The following is a 21,229-nucleotide window of genomic DNA, read 5'->3' as shown; positions in this document are numbered from 1 at the left end:
GGGGATTTGTGGTTTTTATTCAATGAGAGTCAGGTGCCGCCGACCCATTGGAGGGAAAAGGGGAGCTTAGCAACACTGGTTCAGGTCATGCTGCTTAGAGACCAATGAAGGGAAGAATATCAACACATTTGCTTAGCAGATGACAAAAGACAGACGGAGATAATATGTCCTCCAAGATATGCGTTACTAATCATGACTAGAAGAATGAAGGAAGTAGAGAAACTTACCTTGCTTTTGGTTCCCAGTAAACTACCATCTGAAGCTCAGTCTTCTGAAATCTGGCCTGGGATTAAGACCATTTAAAATTCCTTCAGTGCCATGTTTTAATGTTTTCCCTTTGCTCTGTTTACCATCCACCTCCGCTTCCTGTTTGATCGGAGACTGGTTTGGATTTGGATCATACAAACGGAGAGGAAATATCTGCTCAACAAATGTGCCAAGGCTCGCAGCCGAGAGGACGAATTGTAGAAACATGAGATTCGGTTTAATCATCGCTTGGCTTGAATTTTTCCATTCCATGCCAAATCGTAGTGGATGGGAGAATGAGTGACGAGGAAAAGGTCTATAAAGTATTCCTTTCCATTTCTATTTGTTTTTCACTCTAAAAATAAACTGTAGATCAAAAGAAGACTGTTAGATTTTAATAGTGTAAACTCCAGAAAGAAAAGTGGGCCAGGTTTGATTTTTGTCTACGTTTCAATACTCGCAATTTTAAAAAGGCGTTGATCCGCACGTGCAAAGTATGCGGCACTGTTGATTTACTGGCCCGGATCAATGCATACAGCACATGTGCGCCGCGCGGCAAAGCGGCCTGATGTGCAGCGAGCCGGGATAATGTTTTGACCAGATGGGCTTTGGGGAGCTCATAAGATGGTCGCCATGGCTACCAAGCACTCCGAGAGAAATTAACTTTACTCGGCGCACAGTTCATCAAGTTAGTCAGATATATTGACTGTTGCATAGACAAAGGGTCAGAAGGGAAGAGAGACAGGCTGGTGGGGGGGCAGGTTAGCTGTACGCTCAGAAGCCCATTTCTTAATTAGAGTCTCCATGTGATGCAGCCACAGAAGGGTTTAGACTGTGTGTGTGTGTGTGTGTGTGTGTGTGTGTGTGTGTGTGTGTGTGTGTGTGTGGGTGTGTGTGTGTGTGTGTGTGTGTGTGTGTGTGTGTGTGTGTGTGTGTGTGTGTGTGTGTGTGTGTGTGTGTGTGTGTGTGTGTGTGTGTGTGTGTGAGCTTTGCACTGTGGGATTCATAGTTAGGCAAGCTTTCCTCTGGTCGTGGTGACTAAACAGAGAGAATACCAACAGGTTTGTCAAGTCTGTGTAACTGCTGTGCACCATCAGACATGTACTTCTCTTGCACGACATGCGTGTGAATGGTGCTGAACTGAGCTGCTTTTTGGAGGACGCTTTAAAGATCTGATCTATGACTTTGTGGCCGGTAATCAGAGGTTGTTTGGCACGACTTTAATTATCATGTTCCGGTGTTAGAATAACAAAAAAAAGGAAGAAATATATAATTAACAAACAAGCATAATCCGAAAAAGATAGTTATAGGTAGAAGGAGTTTAAAGTAGCTGGATGTTATTTTCATGCGAGTGGGAGGTTTCCCAGAATACCTACTAAACCAGTTGTATCAGAAACGCACGGAGACGTGTTCATCTCTAACACGTTGAGTTTTACATTCCTATATCATGCTCAAAAATGTCACCTTTACCATTTACTTCAGGCGTACACCTCCTTGGTGTTCTCCAACTCATCAGACATTGCTCAGACATTATACACCACATGCATTCGAGCCAACACACGTCCGACGTCCTCAAACTCCTGCATAACATCCCACATGTATGCATTTGTATCTTTACGTTGAACCGAGTTAAAGGGACATCTCTTCAATGAAGATCCTGTTGGAGTTTTCTGTGTACATAAAGGCTTTGGAGCCACAGTGTGGACTGTGTCAAGTTCAAACTGTCAACAGTGCGGCCTCGCCCCTGAAAAGTAGACTCCACAAAAACGCTTTGTCCTCGGGTCCTTAATAGGTTGCCGCAAATCATCGACTCCTATATTTCCCAGACCTTGTGTCTAAATATATTTTCTGTGTCTTGTCCACTCTTGAGCGCACTGACCCCTGTGCAACACGATCAAACAATCCTGGATTACTGTTGACATCCATCTTAATTATGGCTAAGAGCACCTAGATAGGGCTTCTTAGTATTATGGGGCCAGTTACTCTTTACCTTGAAGTTGATATTTTTTACCTGAAGGAAGCTCTACCAGTACATGCAATAAGAGTTCTACTTATTATTATTATCCAGACTACATTGTTCCAGTTTTATCTTTCAGCTTCACCCTCCAGCTGCATCAACTGAGGCTGTTTTCAGGTAACTATTTAAAAAGTTAGTTGTAAAGATATCCATGTACAGCCTTTACAGGAATATGTGCACAGCCTACACCCTGCAGTCAGCTATTCATATATACATGTTTGTATTGTCATGGCTGACAAAACAAGAACAGATTCCTGAAGCTGAATTATGTCGATTTCAGCGGAAAAATAAGTCTTTAAATTGATTCATATTCCCTTTAAGATCCTGTGTAGGTCCACATAATGTTATATACATTGCACTCTAGTATTAAAGCGTTAGATTCCCCCTGTTTTACACTTTATAACCATAATTGATTATACAAATTATAACTTCATAGCTGCATAGTTAATCCAAATTCCCACAGCTAATACTAATGAGACATTTGTGAATTGAAGCACTGGTAATAAAATTAATGAAAAAGACATGTATTCAATTAAAGTATGCTAAGTACTGCAAAATGAACTCAATCAAAAAGTGCTGCAGTTAGTTAAAACATGTCACAACCCAGTAAGAGAAGGCAATGAGACTGCAGTGGATTCTCCACAAGCCGGCCACATCTGTCTTGCATTACACAAAGAACAATGTAGATGGTACAGATCCCTTCTTCTTACGGAGGGGGAGGAGGCTCTCAGAAATTACAAACATAAGTGTGTGTTCCTGCTTTAATCTTGTCTCCAGATTTAAAGCAGGAAATCACAAGATAGTGAAAAGCATGTACTTGTATCTGCATGTATACAACACTAAAATACCCCAATAAGTGTAATGCTACATAATTAAATTAAACAGCTACATTGCATGCTGTTGTATTGTAAGGAGATTTCCCATTATATTGAATTGAAAAAGTGCATTATTTATGTATTGGCATTCAAATTCCCAGCATGCTCATTGTACCTGCAGAGCTGCATGTTTTTGTGTTCAACCATGAAAGGAGAGGGACGCATAGAAGAGGGAAGAAAAACAGATCTGTGGCTGCAGGCTGTCATGTGATGCAGCCATCTTTAGTGATAAGGCCACTGAGAGCATCAACAGGAAACTGCACTTCTCTACCTGACAGAGAAAATAGACCCGGGTGGTTCTGGGTGAATTTAGATTCCCTCCTTGTGCATAGGCCTTTGTTGTTATTGATGAAAGCAACCTGAGACACATCACTAACCTTGAGCTTCTGCATTCCTGGTGAACACCTTCACATGTGCCTGCATTCTTTCACTGAGCAAAACTAGAGATCGCCACATCTCAATCCAAAACAGAAGCGGTATAGGACCATAACATAATGTGTCTTTATGACATAAAGAAGTTTGTGCAAAACAATCCAAACATTAGCATTTCAGGTTATCTTTCAGCGTTAACGGAATATGTAAACCTTCTAGGAAATATGCTTATTTGATAGTTATTAAGAGTTAAAAGGAAGATTGATACTCTTCTTCTGTATATTAACTAACCGGCCGGGGGTTAGCTTAGCTTACAATAGCTTAGCCTAAAGTCCTGAAACACATGGAAACAGCTAGTCGAGCTCAGTCCAAAAGGTACCTAACCACCTACGAGAACCTATTTATCTTAAAAAGACATGAATTAACAAAATATATATATATATAGCAGTAGTTGAATTAAAACAAAAGTGTCAACATGATACAGGGGGTTATGTACCAAACTTTTTCTAGAGGGCAGTGACTTAAAGTAGCTTAATATTTATGGCTTAGGCATGAGGGAGGTATACATTTTAAAGTGTAAAAAGTGAAGTTTTCCAAAATATCAAACTGATCCTTTAAGAGAAATGAAAAGTAGTATTTCTATGATTTCACAAATGAGGTTTAGCAAGATTGCAAAGAGCATTGACCCGTGTGTGTGTGTGTGTGTGTGTGTGTGTGTGTGTGTGTGTGTGTGTGTGTGTGTGTGTGTGTGTGTGTGTGTGTGTGTGTGTGTGTGTGTGTGTGTGTGTGTGTGTGTGTGTGTGTGTGTGTGTGTGTGTGTGTGTGTGTGTGTGTGTGTGTGTGTGTGTGTGTGTGTGTGTGTGTGTGTGTGTGTGTGTGTGTGTGTGTGTGTGTGTGTGTGTGTGTGTGGTCTGCTTTTATCTAGGTTTTTGTTCAGGAATTTACTTTCATGTTTAATTTGTTTGGATATTCCCTCTCTCTGCGCTATATCCCACATGTTCCTAAGGTTACTCATGTGACAGCGCAGCCACAAGATCTAAGCTCCCCTGAGGAATATGCAACAAGGATCTGGCCAGCATGTATATTTGGAGGATTATAGAAACGACTGCAGACACAGGGGTCTTTGGTTTCGGAGCCAGGGTGGAGAGTGTCATATGTTCAGACTGATAGAAAGAAAGAGAGAGAAGGCACGAGCAACCATGTGAGGTGCATTGTACACACTGCATGTGTGTGAGGTGCCTGACTGAGAGACTGTGAGATGCAGAACACAAATTAACATCTGTCCTGTAGCCCCAGCAGTCAGTTACAACACATGCTACCAGCGCTTCACTTCACATTGTGCTTTATGACTTGGGGTGTTCTGACCTTGCAGACTTTCCAGTCCCCACCCCCTTAACTTTCCCCCAAATCTCTCTACGGTGGAGTCAACTCCCTCCATTCATATGCAAGCCATATGCCACACTGCCATCATTCAAAATGTCTCTACGGATGTCTAAAGGAATAACCAAACACTGGCTTAAATCAGCCAAATGCGTGGGCATAAAATGTCCTCTTTTCCTTGTTAACAGAGCCTTTTCCGGCTGTGCCATCAGAAGCTGAACCCATAACACTTAGTCGAGCATGTATGGTTAAGTGCTAAGACTCCAATAAACATCAATTTTTTCCAGTTTAGTAAACAGCTTGTTTTTTCATGCAAAAAGGACTTTTTTAAGATGTGTACAAGAGTTAATGTAAAAATAACAAGGTTCTAATACAGACGTAGTTTTATAGACAATATTTAAAAATCCTCCTTACACCTACTCCAATACATCTACTGTATATGCTATATCAACCTTCCATATTATTTACACAATGTTATAATAAAATGTATTTAATATTTATGTTTTCTAGTTTGAAAACAAGATTGACTGAAATGTTTAATAAAATCTGTTGACCAAGCAAAGAATCAAAAGTTAAACATTTTCATTGATCGTAAACTACTACATAACATTTTATTTAGCTGATGCTTTTGTCCACTTACAATAAGTGCATCTAACAATTAAGAAACTAATTAAAAAGCAAGAAATACTATATTAAAATGCTACAAAAAAACTTTAAAGGTGGGGTAGGTAATTTTGTAGACACCAGCTCGAGTGCGCTAGAATTTGAAAATACACAGCCGGAACAATCTGCCACTTCCTCACAGAGCCCCTCCTCCAACACACATGACCAATGAGGGCACGAGATAAGTTTGTGCACAGATGGAAGGCTGACAGGCAGGTAGGCCATCCAATTACTTTAGCCGGGCCGGCTAAAATGATTGGTCGTGCTTTTTACAGCGCCACGGCTTCCACAGATGACATTTTTTTAATGTATCTTTTGTCAAAGCACTTCAGATATTCATTGCTATCGGGATGTTAAGAGCATTCCATGGAATATAACAAAAAGTGTACCTCGAGCCGGTTTCTCGAAGTTACCTACCCACCTTTAACAAACAAAAAACGACTTTTACTGCTAAAAAAACGACCAAAAAAGAAATACTTAAAAACTACTACTAGAAACTACAGTTTTCTTTGACTAAGATATAACTGAAATGCCCCACTAAAATGTTGTTTGAAAACCAAAACAGTATGCGGTTGACTTGCTGAAAAACCTGAAACACATTCGACACAAGACTGATAATAAATATTTAAAAAAGAGCCCCCGTTTCTGAGCATGCATGTGTGTTGTTTACACAGCCAACTGGAATGCAGAGTTGTGAAAATGTTCCAGAGGTCATGAGGTTTGCAGAGCAGCGGGTCCCGCTCTATATTTAAGGGGGGGATTTAAAACACTGCAGAATGCAAGTCACCTGACCTCTTTACTGTGGTAGAGGTTTCTCAGGATGAGGTTTCACTCTGAACCGTCGAACATCACATCATGGTATTTCAATGTTTTGAAATTGAATATCAATCCCATGATTTGTATTACATTACATGTCACTTGTTAGACGCTTTTATTCCAAAGCGACTTACATACTCAATACTGTGGGCAATCCCCTTTGGGGCAAAGTGTCTTTCCCAGGGACACAACGACATGCTGACCGCAGTGGGGTTTGAACCTGTGACCTCCTGGTCCAAACACCAATGCACAACCCCCTACACCACACGCCTAGTTTTACCTTCTTTACACTCCATATCATGATTTGGATTTATATTTGGATGGGTAAAAAGTTATAGGTCAGTTCGTCTCCTCTAATATTTCAAGTATTAGACCTTACTGGATTTCATTATGGCTCCAATGAGGCTCGTACATTTCAACAGCTCAGCAGAACTAAGGTCCCTGCTCCACATATAACTTATAAACACTGTAATTAACTTTGAGTTATATATAATTATTGGGTTTTTTACACCCTGTTTTAAGTTTTGGAATATTAAATGACAATAATACTAAGAAACTTTGAAAACAAACCAATATAAATACTACTTTAGGAAGTAAGACATTTTTTAGAAATTCTTCCCAGTTTATTTTCATCGTATTTTTGACACTTCTATAAGCAAGTGAATTTAAGTTTGAGACATGAGATCAAAATCAGCACTGGATTTCAGTTTGTTTGATAAGTACACTATCACATCTATCAGTAATGTTTTCAAATGTAGGCAATGTTTATCAGGGGGTCCGCGGGGTCTTAGAAGTTAATAAATACATTTTGTGAAAATGAAGGCTATTAAAAAGTATTAAACGGCATTTTCCAAGGTATTACATTTTGTAGCTTGTTTTCAATAAGTATATAAATGGTCCAAAGAGGTTGTGTTCTACAGTCTGCCTGAATGTAGTCATGGCGTAGGTGTGTAGTGTGAGTCTGTGTAGTTTATTTATGGCATCCCGTTGGATTTGACATAATCTGAACAGGACATCGCGCGCTCACTGCTTGATAGTGCGCGAAGGTCCGTTTACGCCGGTTGCTAAGCAACATCGTTATGGGGAAATGCAAGTTTGCGTCCAAATGGTTGGAAGATAAGGAGGAAGGACAATCAATACTGTATATAGTTAATGAGGTAAAGTGTGTCGCCAAGGTAGTCGGTTAGAACTGGAAGTGGCGATGAGGTCTTAAAATGTATGGAAAGGGTCTTTAAAAAGGTCTTAACTTCAGGATTCCTGCATAGACCCTGTGTTGCCAAACCCTGTTAGTTCACTGTTATATCATGGGTTGTGGTGTGTAATGGTGTTGTTATTGTAGCATGGAGTTATAGTAGTGGAAATACAGTTATAATATGTAGCCAAGTTCTAGAGAAATATATACTAATACAAGTAATACACAGACTCTGTTAGGACTCAGTTGTTGGCGCATGTGGTTTGAACCTTTAATAAGTGCTCTGAGAAACGTACCGTCTCTGGCCAGCTGCAGGTTCTTATCTTACACACAGGAAAATGTGAATGGACCCAAAACAGCAAAGAAAAGGAAATATACACTTGAGATTATGGCTTATTCTTGGAGCTATTCATCAAAACAGCGGTGTGGCTTGGCAAGTGTGTGTTTGATTTACAGTGCTGCCCCGCACCGCCCCTTCTCCCTCGCTCTACACCAGCACGACTCTTGAGCCGAGCCGCCTGGGTCTCAACCATAGACTGTATATATAAAGGTCTCAACCTGAAAGTGCAGAGACCTGAGTCTCCCAGCAGCTGTCGTTAGCGCTGAATGTCACATACGGCTGCCAAGTCACGCCAAACAGACCCCATCTACTATGGCAGCTCTCATATTTCACTGCTTCTCCTTTGGGAATAACAACAACACGGTGCCATCAGGCGCCTTACAGTTTGTTAAGCTAGTATTGTGAAGAAAAAGCATCAAGAGACCAAAACAAAATATCCATAATACCAATTTTTGCCAAGTCATTGACAAAAATATCGTCGATGGACTATCAGAAACAAGTTGCATTCGGTTAAGCAAAGTTATACCAAAAACAAAACACTTGGACAAATAAGGCTGTACTTTCCTGTGCATTAACTGCCACCCTTAAATGACTCTTGTGCAAACTGTGTCCATTGTTTTACAACACTGATCACACTGTGTTCAGGGGTCCACCCTTGCCCCCAGGCTCTAAAGCACTAAAGCAAGTGACCATCTATACATTCCAGAAAATACATACCGACAGAGGCAATGCCTGTCTCGATTTCCACAACAGCGCTCAGTGGCCAAAGTCATGACTGTACAGGCTAGACGACGGACTGAACAGGAGGGAAGTGTGGAGGAACCTGGAGGAGTAATTACAGGGCAGAGGACTGGAGGTAAGGCTGCGGGAGAGCGAGAGAAGCCAAACAACAGCGTATACAGAGACAAAGAAACTGGCTTCTGGAGGAAAAGAAAGCTTTGTTGGGAGTCGAGTTCAAGCCAAACAAGTTGAGTCATATCATAAACTAAAAACAGAGTTCTAGAAAGAAACCCAAAATAGATCAGAGCGTTACAACTTCCAGCAGGCACTGAAGCCACCACAAGGCCTCTGGTTTAGTTTAGCACTCTACGTCCGGAGCAAAAATAGATCTCCCCGTGAATCACGTCCAATGCATACTTAAGAGGAAGCAGCGAATACTAGGAATGTCTTAAAGCAAGCCCAGTCAGAGTTGGACTTGTAAACATCGGTGTGTTTGTGTTTGTGCAATGACAGGCGTGCACACACTCAGCTGGGATCTCTGGCTTTGTTCTAGGCTTGCAAAGATTTTATTTTTTGTGTCAGTGTGGGTGTATCCAACTGTGACAAGCTGCTTGGCTCCGCTCAGTCCTTTGGAAAGCCCGGACTGTCCCGTAGGAACGGATCTGCGCCGAAAGCAGCTTAGCGCCACCGGTCACCTCTTGACTTAGTTACTGATTTGCAGACTGCTCTGAGGGGCCAGACAAAACAAAGGGGTAGTCACATGGGGTCGGGAAGTGGAATTCACCCGCTTGCCTCATTGTTACGTTTGCAGGGATCAGAGGTGGGAGCATCAGGTCACTCTTTTCTGCCTCAAACCAAACTGATTAAAATTGAAGTTCCCGTAGTGAATGTGGTCTACTGCAAAGAAAAACAGCTCTTAATTGGATTGTGTATTTAGTTTATAACGGTTTGTACATAACTTAGTGCAGCTGATTTTTAGTAAGAATGTAGGTTAACATTTTAAATCAAGGTGAGAATAATTATTCAGTGTATTGTTGGCATGGAGACAGTGTCTCTTTTTGCATTTGCAACATTGTTATGACCAAAATTAATTATTCCGCACGAAAAGTGTTATATGACCGATCGTTATCACCTCACGTCGTTACATCCTCTTCATAGCATGCTACAAGCTTCGCAGAAAGATAATGCTTACTTGAAATCAGCAGATTTGCCTCAGATACACGTTGTGTCGAATGAAGACGCCTCCGGGATGCCAAGACATTCATCAGCCGTAGACGCTTCACAACTCCCACATGGTTTTCTCGCACTCATTTGTCAAAATAACACATTTCAATCTGAATAACTTTGACATACTCATAAAGAGGCTCTGTGTCACTTCTGATTACAACGCCGAGGATGGCGCCTCGCTGTGGCTCTTCATTTACGGCGGTGTCTGACAGCCGCACGGGGAGGTTCGTTCCGCAACCTGTTGCCCGAGATGCGTCATATTTACAGTCCAGTGCTGTGAGGATAGAACTAACGAGTTGCCCACAGTGGTATCATTTCAGTAGCTGTTTTACATTTGAATTATACTGGCCCAGTTCTTGGTCTGTAGTCTGACCACAACACCAACGGATAAATCATCTCCTCGAGCCATTAAAGAAGGTAGCATTTGGGGGCATTGTAACTTCATTTGTAGATTTAAGTTTTAGCAAAGATCATCTTTTAGCAATTCAATGGACAAACTGAAACAATTTGGTTAATCAACGTTATATTAAAGACACTTTCATGTGCATGCTGCCATCCTTAAAGGACTCTTCAAGCCATTAAATAACATTTGGGGACATTGTGAAGTCACTTAAACAAATCTATTTTCTATCATCACTTCTATCAAGTATTATTCATGTTAAAAGGAAGTGGATATTGTTATTATATTTTTCCAAATCATTAGTTTAGAGTTGTCTAGACTTCTCTGGCTTCTGAAACCCTTTCAAACCATATTGGATAACACACAATGATATTCATATGAAGCTCACAACAACAGTTTTTTCTTAAAAAGGTGAACGAGCACACACCGAATGAAAGTATTTTCCGCAGCATTGACCCGAGAGCTGTCTTTGTGTTCACCGTGCTGCTCCTCTCTTCCACCTGCTAACAGGCAGCTGCTGCTCTGTTGCGACGACGCTGGGAGCTTCCAGACACCCTTGTAACAGCTTGGCTCGTTAGTGGGAGATTTAGCACGCTAACTTTGGGGGTCTGGAGGGCTGCTAACGTCCTGGAGGGATGATTGACACAGAGGAGGAGATCATGATGTGGACCAGCTCGTCTGCTTGGCCTGACAGCTTCCTGTTTAGGGTGACGTGATGTCTTCGGTCCGCTGGGCCACGATGTGACTTGTTTTCTTCTCGCTCATGGTCCGTGTGACCAGTTTGGACATAATGGTTAAAGAAATAGATCCGGATTATAATCATTTCCCCTGACAGTGCATAGTATCTTGCAGTCTTAGTTTACTTTATGAAATGGGCAACTTTTTAAAAAGTCCACAGACTCCCAAGAGGCAGATTCTTCCCATATGTGTAGCGTAATATATTAAATATATATTTTCTGGACTCATATTACACATCTGTGCAGTGTACATGTTTCCATCCAGTGCAATCCACCCCTGAATCTTACATTCGTTTATGGTCCTTCTCGAACGAGGCCATGTACATGATTTAATGGATGATTTTTCTTCAAAGGGTCATGCATGTTGTAGTTAATTGGATATTTAAATAAATATACAATTTTTTTTTCAAAAAGTTGTATAATGCTTTGGATAAAACGATTTGTTTGAAGACGACATCTCTTCTGCCAGAATCATAAGCAGCTGTAATCTCTTCCAGATGTGGTAATCGGGCGCAATGATGGTGAATGATCATGCCAAATGAAACACGCCATAGTACCTCAAATATTTCGCTATTTTTTTCTTTCCATTTTCCCCCCAAACATTAGTCAGTGCCTATAGTGAGCCTATAGTCGGTTTGCATTAACAGGAGGCCTTTTGTGGGAACCTCAAGCTGGATCCAATTATGTGTTCAAAGGTTGTAAAGCATATTTCTCTGAACTTTACCATAGCAGCCGGCGGTAGTGACTCCAGGCCTCTCTCAGAGCTCCAAGACATTATTTACTTGTTTTTAAGTACATCAAGAGCCAAGCTGACCTAATTGTATAATAACTTAAAGCAGGAAGTCTTTTTAACTTACAAGAACCTACATTGCCTTGATGAACCGTGCTGTGCCAGACCATTTACTAAAACTATTTGAAGGTGCCCGGACAGTTTGACAAACAGTCATATAGTTGGAAAAAAAATCTTAGGTATGACAGGATGCTTCGTTTCATGCCTGTTGTATTTAAATATGTACTTTCAAACCTTTACGACCTGTCCACATCACGTATAATTATTCATCATGATCACACGTTTGATAACTGACAAACGATACAAATAATCATTTCATTAGTATCTTGTTATCATATGCTGCAGGTTTATCATTTCCTGGATGAACTATAAGAAACAAAGTGAAATGTAAAGGACGATACATGTCGTCTTTAAAGTATTGTAATATTGGGTTTCATGTTTTACAATAATCAAAAAAGATCACATACTATTTCAGACCCAGTCAAGCGCTCCAAATGTCTGTGAGTATGCATGGTAAAGGTTGTTGTGGCTGTGGGATGCTTGTGTGCAGGCAGACGAAACCTCAGGACACCAATTCAAGTCAGAAAATGGTATATTCTCTTGTCTTCAACATATGAGGTGGGATGAGCATGGCTTTTTTGAAAAGATGGCCATCTGTATTGCATTAGATACCGCAGGCTAAACAGAAATGGAAAAACTGTATGAGGATTTATTTCTTTCTTGGAAGTCGATAGTCAAAATCAGGTAAACAATGTAGTTAAATAAAAAGACATGCAATATAAGAATGTCATTATGCTTTCTTTGATGCAACAAGTTTTGTTGTGTATAAGGACACTCCCTTTTAATCCTGCCAACCATGAATTTACATTATAACTAAGATCCGTTTCTCTAGAGCAGTGGTTCTCAAATGGGGGTACGCGGACCCCTAGGGGTACATTGGAGTACTGCAGGGGGTACGCGGACCCCTAGGGGTACGTTGGAGTACTGCAGGGGGTACGTGAGATTTATTTTATGTTAATGGTAAAAAAATAGATAAATATACCAATTTTAGGAAAAGTAACAAAGTTTGAGCAGTGTGGGTTTTATATTAATAGTTACACATATTTCAAAACTCGAAGTGTAATAGCTGCAGTTTGCCTCGCTGTCAGAATGGCAAAGGTCCTCAGTGAAGCACACGCCCATGTTTCACTACATTGTAAGTACAACTTATTAAAAAGATCAGTTCAATACAACTAATGTCGTCTTAGTGTTATTGCATGATGTTAAAATTAGTTGTCCATGAATTTAGTGATGGATTGTAAACATTTGAAATGTAGCATTTAAGTGTTTCTCAGTTACAAGGTTGTTGTTTTAATAAATCAGACACTGATGGTGCGGCGCTGTACTGTACCTCTTTAAATAGGCTTTTTCCTTAACAAATAGTTGTTGCGCTGATCAGGGGGTACTTGGCTGCATTTTTTTTTCAACGGGGGTACATTATTTAAAAAAAGTTTGAGAACCACTGCTCTAGAGCTTAAAGAGCCTGTGACACGGTTTTCCCCCCATCATCCAAACCCATCAATTTGAGTACATATTGTCCCCTTGAAAACCGTTACTGAACTGATTTTGGATATTTGTACTTTGATAACCATTAATCTGCCTTCAATGTTGACAATTTTCTGGATCTTCTCGCGGATTCTTCAAGTCCCGCCAAATGATGGGTGACGTCATTGCGGGCACAGCGCTCCAGCTGCACCGTCCAGGATCCCAGCATCTGCATGTAAACCTTTATATATATATACAGTCAGATGTAAACGCACGACGGCGCACACAGCAGCAAGCTCAGACAGCGATGACAGGTTAATGTTGAACGTGTCTGAGAGCTCATATGAGGCTGAAGGATCGGTTTATGTTGTATCTGTTAGAAGTTTAGGAATGAGGTGCGTCAATATGGGCGATCGTATGGTCATGTAGCCAGTGGTGGAATGGGACTAAAAATCATCCCGGGACTCTCGACCGGCCCACTTCGGTACCGCTAGTAAATTGTCAAAGGGGGGAGCGGGGGATGTAAAATACAAATATAATGTATAATGTCTGTGTCTTTGACATTAGCGCTGCTAGCCACCTGTGCCCTGTACTATGAAGCCAGTTCAACAGACCCTGGATATGTTTGAGTAACAAACAAACTAACAACAAACTAACAAACGAGATCTCGCTAAGCGGTCCTACGACGCTGGTTATCAACTCGGTAAATCAAGCCAGGGTTTCTCTCTCCAGCTGAGAGCGCGTTCACGTCTAAGACACGAGTGGATCTGACTTTAATTACATTTGTCTCGAGTGTTTCGTCAACATAATGTGTTAAATAATACTTCTGCATCCAGTCTGTGACACTGTGAGTGTTGCACGGCCAGATGAGGCTGGAGAAGCTGACTCAGATAAGGAAATATATGATATATTATGATATTATCTGATCGATGATCTGATTGATGATGTAATATGAATGATAAGTGCGACACGTCGGCGTCTTCTCTGCATACGGCAGTTTAACCTGTTAAACCCCGAGCCTGTTTTTCAGGTTTCAGTCTCGAAAATGACATTCCCAGAACAAATGACTGTAACTTCACTTCTAAAAGGTTTATATGAATAATTTTTGTTATCAAAGCAAGGTTACATCTGTGAGTTGGATGTAGAAGTGTCAGAATCAATATAGATGTTTCTGTGTCAGAGTAAATTCAGATGGAACATAGCAAAACAATGTAAATTCCTGTCTCCGCCTAAAGAAAACCCATTACTTATAGTGAAGACCAACCTTGAATGATGGGTTAGTAGCCTAAAAGCTTTAGGAATCCAAATTATAACATATAATAAGTACCCTGTATCAAGATTGAGGCGTGACATTTGACCTTTTTAGAGAGGTTTATGAAAATAAAGTCCAGGCGGAATAAGCTTTGGGCCCATTTGGGCCCATCAGTGCCATTTGACCTTTTTCAGATACCAGACTATAAAAATCATTGTATTACATTGAATAATCACTATAGGTATTCATTCCATTAAAAAAAAAAAAAATGTAAATAAAAAAAAAGATTTTTAAAAAAATATTAAAAATATTTGTCTGAGTGTGTATAAAAAAAATCAGGGTCCCCGTCGGCGGGGACCTTCGGGCTTAACAGGTTAAACTGTATTTCCTTTATCCTGTAATATGACTTGAGAGATGTAAACTCCGCACACTGAGTTAATCTCTTTTCTATAGACGCCGGAGGCGGGCAGCGTCAGGTAAAATAAGTTATTTAGCCTTCTCAAACCTGAGCCTCACGCGCCGCCTATGGGGGATGTGCTAGTTACTTATCCGACCGGCCCACTTCGGTACCGGCCCATCGGGATTCGTCCCGATGGCCAGTCCGCCACTGCACCCAGCCCATGTAAACTGTCAACGGGGGGAGCCTCGCTGCGGGGAAACGGTGGACCTAGTGTCCCGATCGGAGTGGGAATAATAATAATAATCCGTGCATTTTATCCATTAATTTCCCCAACATTGTGGTAAAAAACCACACGTTTAATCCACGTTGGTGTACTACAACTACAAAAAGCATCGGTTTGTTTTCTCATCAGTAAATGCAGACCGGCTCAAACAAACGATTTTTAATCATCATCCTCACTCATCATTTAATGCATCATATGTTCGCCGAATTGACATGAAAGCACTAATAAATGTAGTTTCATCCACTTGAGTTTATAACCACAAAAATAATCGATTTGTTTTTATATCACATCCGACGGGAGGAAATTCAGCAGCTCTCACTCCCGATTTTTAATCCTAATGTAATCATCATCTTCACCACGATCATTTATGTTTATGTCGCCGAATTGACATGAAAGCACTGACACATATGAATATACTGTAGTCAGCTTCATTAAAACGTTATTAAAGTGCCTAATCTCAGTAATTCACCATTTCTACGCATAACAACACACTTTGTCCGTGTTTGGCTCTCGAAGCGTTCCCGCATTGACGTCACTTCCGGCTTCCCCCAAAACTTCAAAATGAGTGAAGGAATTTCCCCGCGATGTTCGAAATTATTGATATTTAATGAAACGGTATCGCTTTTTCTTTTTTAAACTGACGGTTCGAGATTACTAGTAGCCCAATATTTCATTGCACAACAGTTGTTGGGATGGTGTCACAGGCTCTTTAATAATTGTACTGTGAAACTGAGTGTGGGCACCTCGTGGTGCTTGTTAGCCGCTCATTCCTTCAGCATCTGCAAGAGAGTTGCCCATAATTATGATGGATCACACTGCGTCTCTTTGTGCCTACGTGTTTTGCAGATGCTGCGGATGTGACATGCATTAATAATTGAGGGAGGCAGACAGAAATCAATGTTCTGCTGGAATCACTGGAATCTATATGCTTTAGGCAGAGAGAAAGCGTGCAGGGAAAGCAAAACTAAAACCATACGCTCCGCTTGCTGCTGAACAGAATAATATAGATCTTATTTTCAATACATCACTTCTATTACTTTACTTAATGACTTTGTTACCAGATCTTAAGATCCCAAGTTATGCAATTTGAAGCTACTCTCACAATTTGTCCTATTTATCTTGGATCTATAAGACCTGTTTTTTACGTTCATACTTTTTCAGTGCAGTAAAAATGTTTGCAAAAAAGAAAATGTAATGCTCAGATGGAACCAGATAGCAACGAATAAATTCCAATTTATGTGTTGCTAACAAGTTGAAACAAAACATTGTGTAAAGAAGTTTAGCCAGAAGGTTTAGTTATTCTCATCATAGCTTCATGGCAGAAAGCTTACATGGCTAGGACCCATGATAACAAAAGGCCTCAAACTAGACAACCCAGTGTCATTTGCATATTGGACATGACAATGTGTTCAGGCTGAGGAAAAGCACCGCTGAACAGCTGACGAGCAGCCAGCTCCTCCTCCCATCCACCATCTGGGACATTAACCTTGCATCCTACTGCCTTCAATCAACTGGACTCATGTTTAGTTTATAATATATTCTGACATTGATATTACAAATAAACCAAAAAGTATCACTCGTGCTTCTGAGTGACTTCGTAGAACACTCGTGTGGCTGAGGTCAGAATCTAGAAAATGGATTTAAACAGATGCTATCATCGGATGAATAATAATAATAGATTTATTTTGTTAACGCTTTTACAGGTGCTCAGTCGCTTTAAAGAGATAGTGAAAAGAAAAGAACAACAAATAAATAGTTAAATTAAAATCAAGCAATACAAAAACTATCCCACATTAAAAGCCAGATTGAAGAGGTGAGTTTTTGTAAGTTGGTGAGGTTGTTTATTATGTTGACCACCATTTTTCAAGTTTCTTTCCATCTGTATTGAAAACTATCAAAGCTATTGTTTTACTACAATATAAATCCAGATTGAGGTCAATAGACCTACAATTCTTCCGGTGTCTGTCCAAGAAAGATTGCACTGTTAGGCAAACTGAACCAACTGGTTTGTTTCCAAACATTGTTGTCCTAACACCTTCCTCATAGATCCTTCCCCCTTTTTTCGAAACATTTAAAACAGTTGTACAAAACAGGAAGACACAGCATTCAGTTTGAGATAAGGGTCTTCAAAAGGAAACACTATTGCGATGCACTCCTGATACTGGGCACTGAAAAACATGTGACCTCAAAACCTGGTGTCCCTTACGGAAACCTTTTGATACATTGAGGGATTAGGTTGGGAGGAATCCATTTCTAGTGGATTGTGTTACTTTAGTGACATTCCCCTCACCCAGGTCCTTTTCAGACTTTTACTTAGGGTTCACGATTGTTGAGTTTAGATGTTTGTCAGAAGATCATATATGACCCTGCACAGATCTAGGGGGAAATAAATAAATAGTTAAAAATATTGATAAAAAAAAAAAAAAAAATAGTATATAAAGTGCATTAAAAGTGTGAGAATGCAATAACTGTAACCATTCTCACACATACACACACTTTTAATGCACTTTATATACTATTTTTTTTTTATCAATATTTTTAACTATTTATTCCCCCGTATGATTGTATGTCCTATTGCTGTGTTTTTTAGTGTTATGTATTTGTTTGTATTTTTTGCACACCGGGACAGAGTTGCACTCTGAATCTCGTTATACTCTGTGTATAATGACAATAAAAGGCTTTAACTTAACTTTAAATACAATTCTGCGAGAACTGCTGTGTCCCATTATATTTGTTTGGTACATATAATTGTATTGGAAAACAGATGAATAATAATAATGTAACTAAAACAATCTCTTCCTCTTTGTGCCCTGCAGGACGGACAGAGGGCAGCCCTGTGGATGGACTCTGAGCAGGCCAGATGGAAACAGAACAGGCCAGACATGAGACGGAAGAAAGTTTGATATTATCGCAATTTGGAACATCTCGCAACAACCCTCACAAACTCCAGAATGGAGGCCAGTCTTCAGAGAGCGATTCTCTGGAGAACGCTGGAGATACGAACTGGAACCATTACAAGTCCAGTGCAGGTGCCAACTCCATGAAGAGGCACAGGGAGAACTGCAACAGTCCTGCTTCTGTACAAGGGCTGTTCGATCAAGGATCCTACACCATGAACAGAGAACTGATGAATGGCGAGTTGAAGCATGCACTCAATGAGCAGTCCTTAATGACCCACCAACCCAAGAAACTTAAAGTAGATTCTGACATGAGAGGAAACGATGATATTACCTCCAGTTTGGTGGATAGCTTTCCTGAGTTGACAAAGGCAACAGAGTTTGAACGCAATTCCCCACAGACCGAGATTAAGTTGGACAACAGGAACTTTATTTTTCCCAATGGAGATATTTTTGATCTGCCACGAAATAAACAAGGCTCGATTCCAAACGGTGCTGAATCCCCTCCCTCAAACATAGAAGGCACTCCTGGTGATCTGTTAGAAAAAACCTTGTCTCAGTATTATCCTGAGCAAGTGTCAATCGCACCACAAACATCTGGGCAACAACTCGATGCTGTCAATGGTTCGCTGACAAATAAGTTACCCAGTGAAAGTTCTCAACCCCCCTTAACCTCAGGAATGCCCAATTTAGCTCCGATGCCTGACTCACAGCAACAGCGGCCTGTGGCATCAAGTAATGTTGAAGGTGGCAACAATTATAACTCTGTCAACTTTGTAGTGAATGGATACTCCAACAATTTTGAAGCAAACCACAGGCAGCAGCAGCAGCAGCAGCAGCAGCAGCAACAACAGCAGCAGCAGCAGCAGCAGCAGCAACAACAGCAGCAGCAGCAGCAGCAGCAGCAACAACAGCAGCAGCAGCAGCAGCAGCAGCATCAGCAGCAGCAACACCAGCATCAGCAGCGGACACCATCTTACTCTGGTCAAGAGGGGTCTCTAGGTCAGCTGCCTGGCATGATGCCAACTGCAAATACTGCGAATAGCTCACAACAACGTCAAAATGGCCCACGGTGCTATCCAGATGACACAAATCGTCAAGGAATATATGCAAAGGCCAACCAAGAGTTTAACCAGAACTCTTTTCTAGAGCGCAATGCTCCTCCACAGGCAGCAGAGACGGGTGGATATGGACAATTTCCTAACTCTGGGATACAGAAGATGGGGCAAAGTGAAGAACCCAGGTCTATTCAGCATCAGCGCCATGACAGGGGCCAGCAGTATGAGATTCAAGCCCAGACCTTTAAGCGAAATGCTGGGAACTCACATGGTGCTGACGGTACAGGACCCATGGGGCCAAGTCGTCAGCAGCCACATCATGCTGGGTTAGAAAACGGTATGGAGGACACGTCTGAGCTAAGTCCCGACCAGAGAGCCTGGGCGGCGCTGAGCTCTTCACATTCCCAGGAGCAAGCGGCAAGTGCCCTGTCATCCCGGGCACACGAGCAGGGCATGTGGAGGGGCTTTCCTGCTAAGCCTCAGTCGGAGCAGCAGATAGCTAACCCCCAGGTTCACTGCCAGATGATGGAGCAAAATCCAGTGCGAAGATTCCAGACACAGTCAGGTTTCACGGATGGCAGCAACAGCTTCCAGCAGCAACAGCAGGAACGTCTCCAGGCGCAAACACACAGTGCTCCAGCCCAGCACAACACTGCCCCTGAGTGGCAGCATTCAAACTCGAAAACACCTCAAATGCAACAGCCCTTACCCCAAAAACTGCCTGAGCAGCGTACTTTCTGCCAAGATCAGCAGGCGGACAGCCACTACCTGACCCAGATGCAGTCAGAGCACTTATGTGAAGACCCTGACCTGCAGGATATACTGTCACCTGGGTTTTCACCAACAAAGCAACAGCAACAACAACAACAACAACAACAACAACAACAGCACTGTCATCTACAACGTCCCCTGTCTCACCCGCCACAATTTGAGGGACAGCCACTCAAGTCTCCCGATTACAGACCCCGCAGTCAGCCTCAGCCAAGTCAGCAGCAGCTTCAACACAACCAGCCCCCGAGAAACAATTCTTCTCAATCCAACAACCAACACATTCAGCACAGCGACCGTGCAACATTCAGTTACAATAACACCACAGAGATGCAACAACATCAAAGACAGTTTCCACCAAACCCAGACAGCAGTAACCTCAAGCAATTTCAACCACAACAGCCTAACAACCACTGCCACCAGCCCAGCCATGCAGACTTCTCCCAGACCTCCACGCCGCCACAACCTCACTTACCACAAGGCGCGTTAAACCAACAGGTATCGGCACAGATATATGTTAAAGCTGAACAGGAGCTGCAGACATCATGCACTCACTTCCAAAGGGCACCTCGACTGCCTCTGGCACCTGTGGGTCCCCATGCAGACTTTCAGAGGCATGCAGCCCTGCGTATGCACCTGTTACAAAGGCAGGAGCGCCAGGGCCCTCCTCATCCCCTTCAGAGCACTATTGATCCCAAACATGGCCTGCGAGCTATTAAAATGGAAAACGAACCCAGATTTGAAATGCAGTGTTCCCAACAGCAGGAGCAGCATGTGCAGATGCGAGAGGCAGGCCTAGGTGGAGTGCAGATTAAGCAGGAGAATGAAACAGTCCAGTGTGATCAAGGCAGGCGGCCGGGAAGCATCTTGGCCTCCATGGAACAAAGCCTGAGGCAATACCAGCTTTCCCCCGTGTTTGAGAAGAAATCCCTCATCATCAATCCGTTAAATAAAGTCAAGGTGGAATATTCTGGGCCCGTCACCATCCTGTCGACCAACACTGACCTCGGTGCGTATGAATCATCCCCAGCTGCCCCTCCTGCTGTAGGCCTAAAAAGACACCATGATTTCACCCCGAAGAAGGAACCTCTCTTACAAAGCTTCATGGACTCTCCTATGAAGCTATTGGATACTCCTATAAAGAATCTGCTGGACACTCCCTTGAAAACACAATATGACATTGCATCCTGCCACTGTGTTGGTGAGTCTCATTATGTTGTTTCTGAAATATGATGAATTGGTTGGTTTCTAGATATTAATGTATGTTTTTTT

At 41.7% G+C, this 21,229-nt stretch overlaps 1 protein-coding gene across 1 annotated transcript in view; it reads left to right on the top strand.

Annotated features, from left to right (window-relative positions):
* tet2 (tet methylcytosine dioxygenase 2) overlaps positions 1-21,229 on the top strand; it is a 33,493-nt gene that overhangs the window by 6,121 nt on the left and 6,143 nt on the right. The window contains exon 2 of the mRNA XM_034087252.1: positions 18,051-21,158. Coding sequence (XP_033943143.1) covers positions 18,095-21,158 — 3,064 coding nt within the window. The 5' untranslated portion in view covers positions 18,051-18,094. The remainder of the gene's footprint in view (positions 1-18,050; positions 21,159-21,229) is intronic.

The sequence above is a fragment of the Pseudochaenichthys georgianus genome, chromosome 1 (genome assembly GCF_902827115.2).
Source record: "Pseudochaenichthys georgianus chromosome 1, fPseGeo1.2, whole genome shotgun sequence".
NCBI classification, from domain to species: Eukaryota; Metazoa; Chordata; class Actinopteri; order Perciformes; family Channichthyidae; genus Pseudochaenichthys; species Pseudochaenichthys georgianus.
This window is presented reverse-complemented; position numbering and strand designations above follow the sequence as displayed.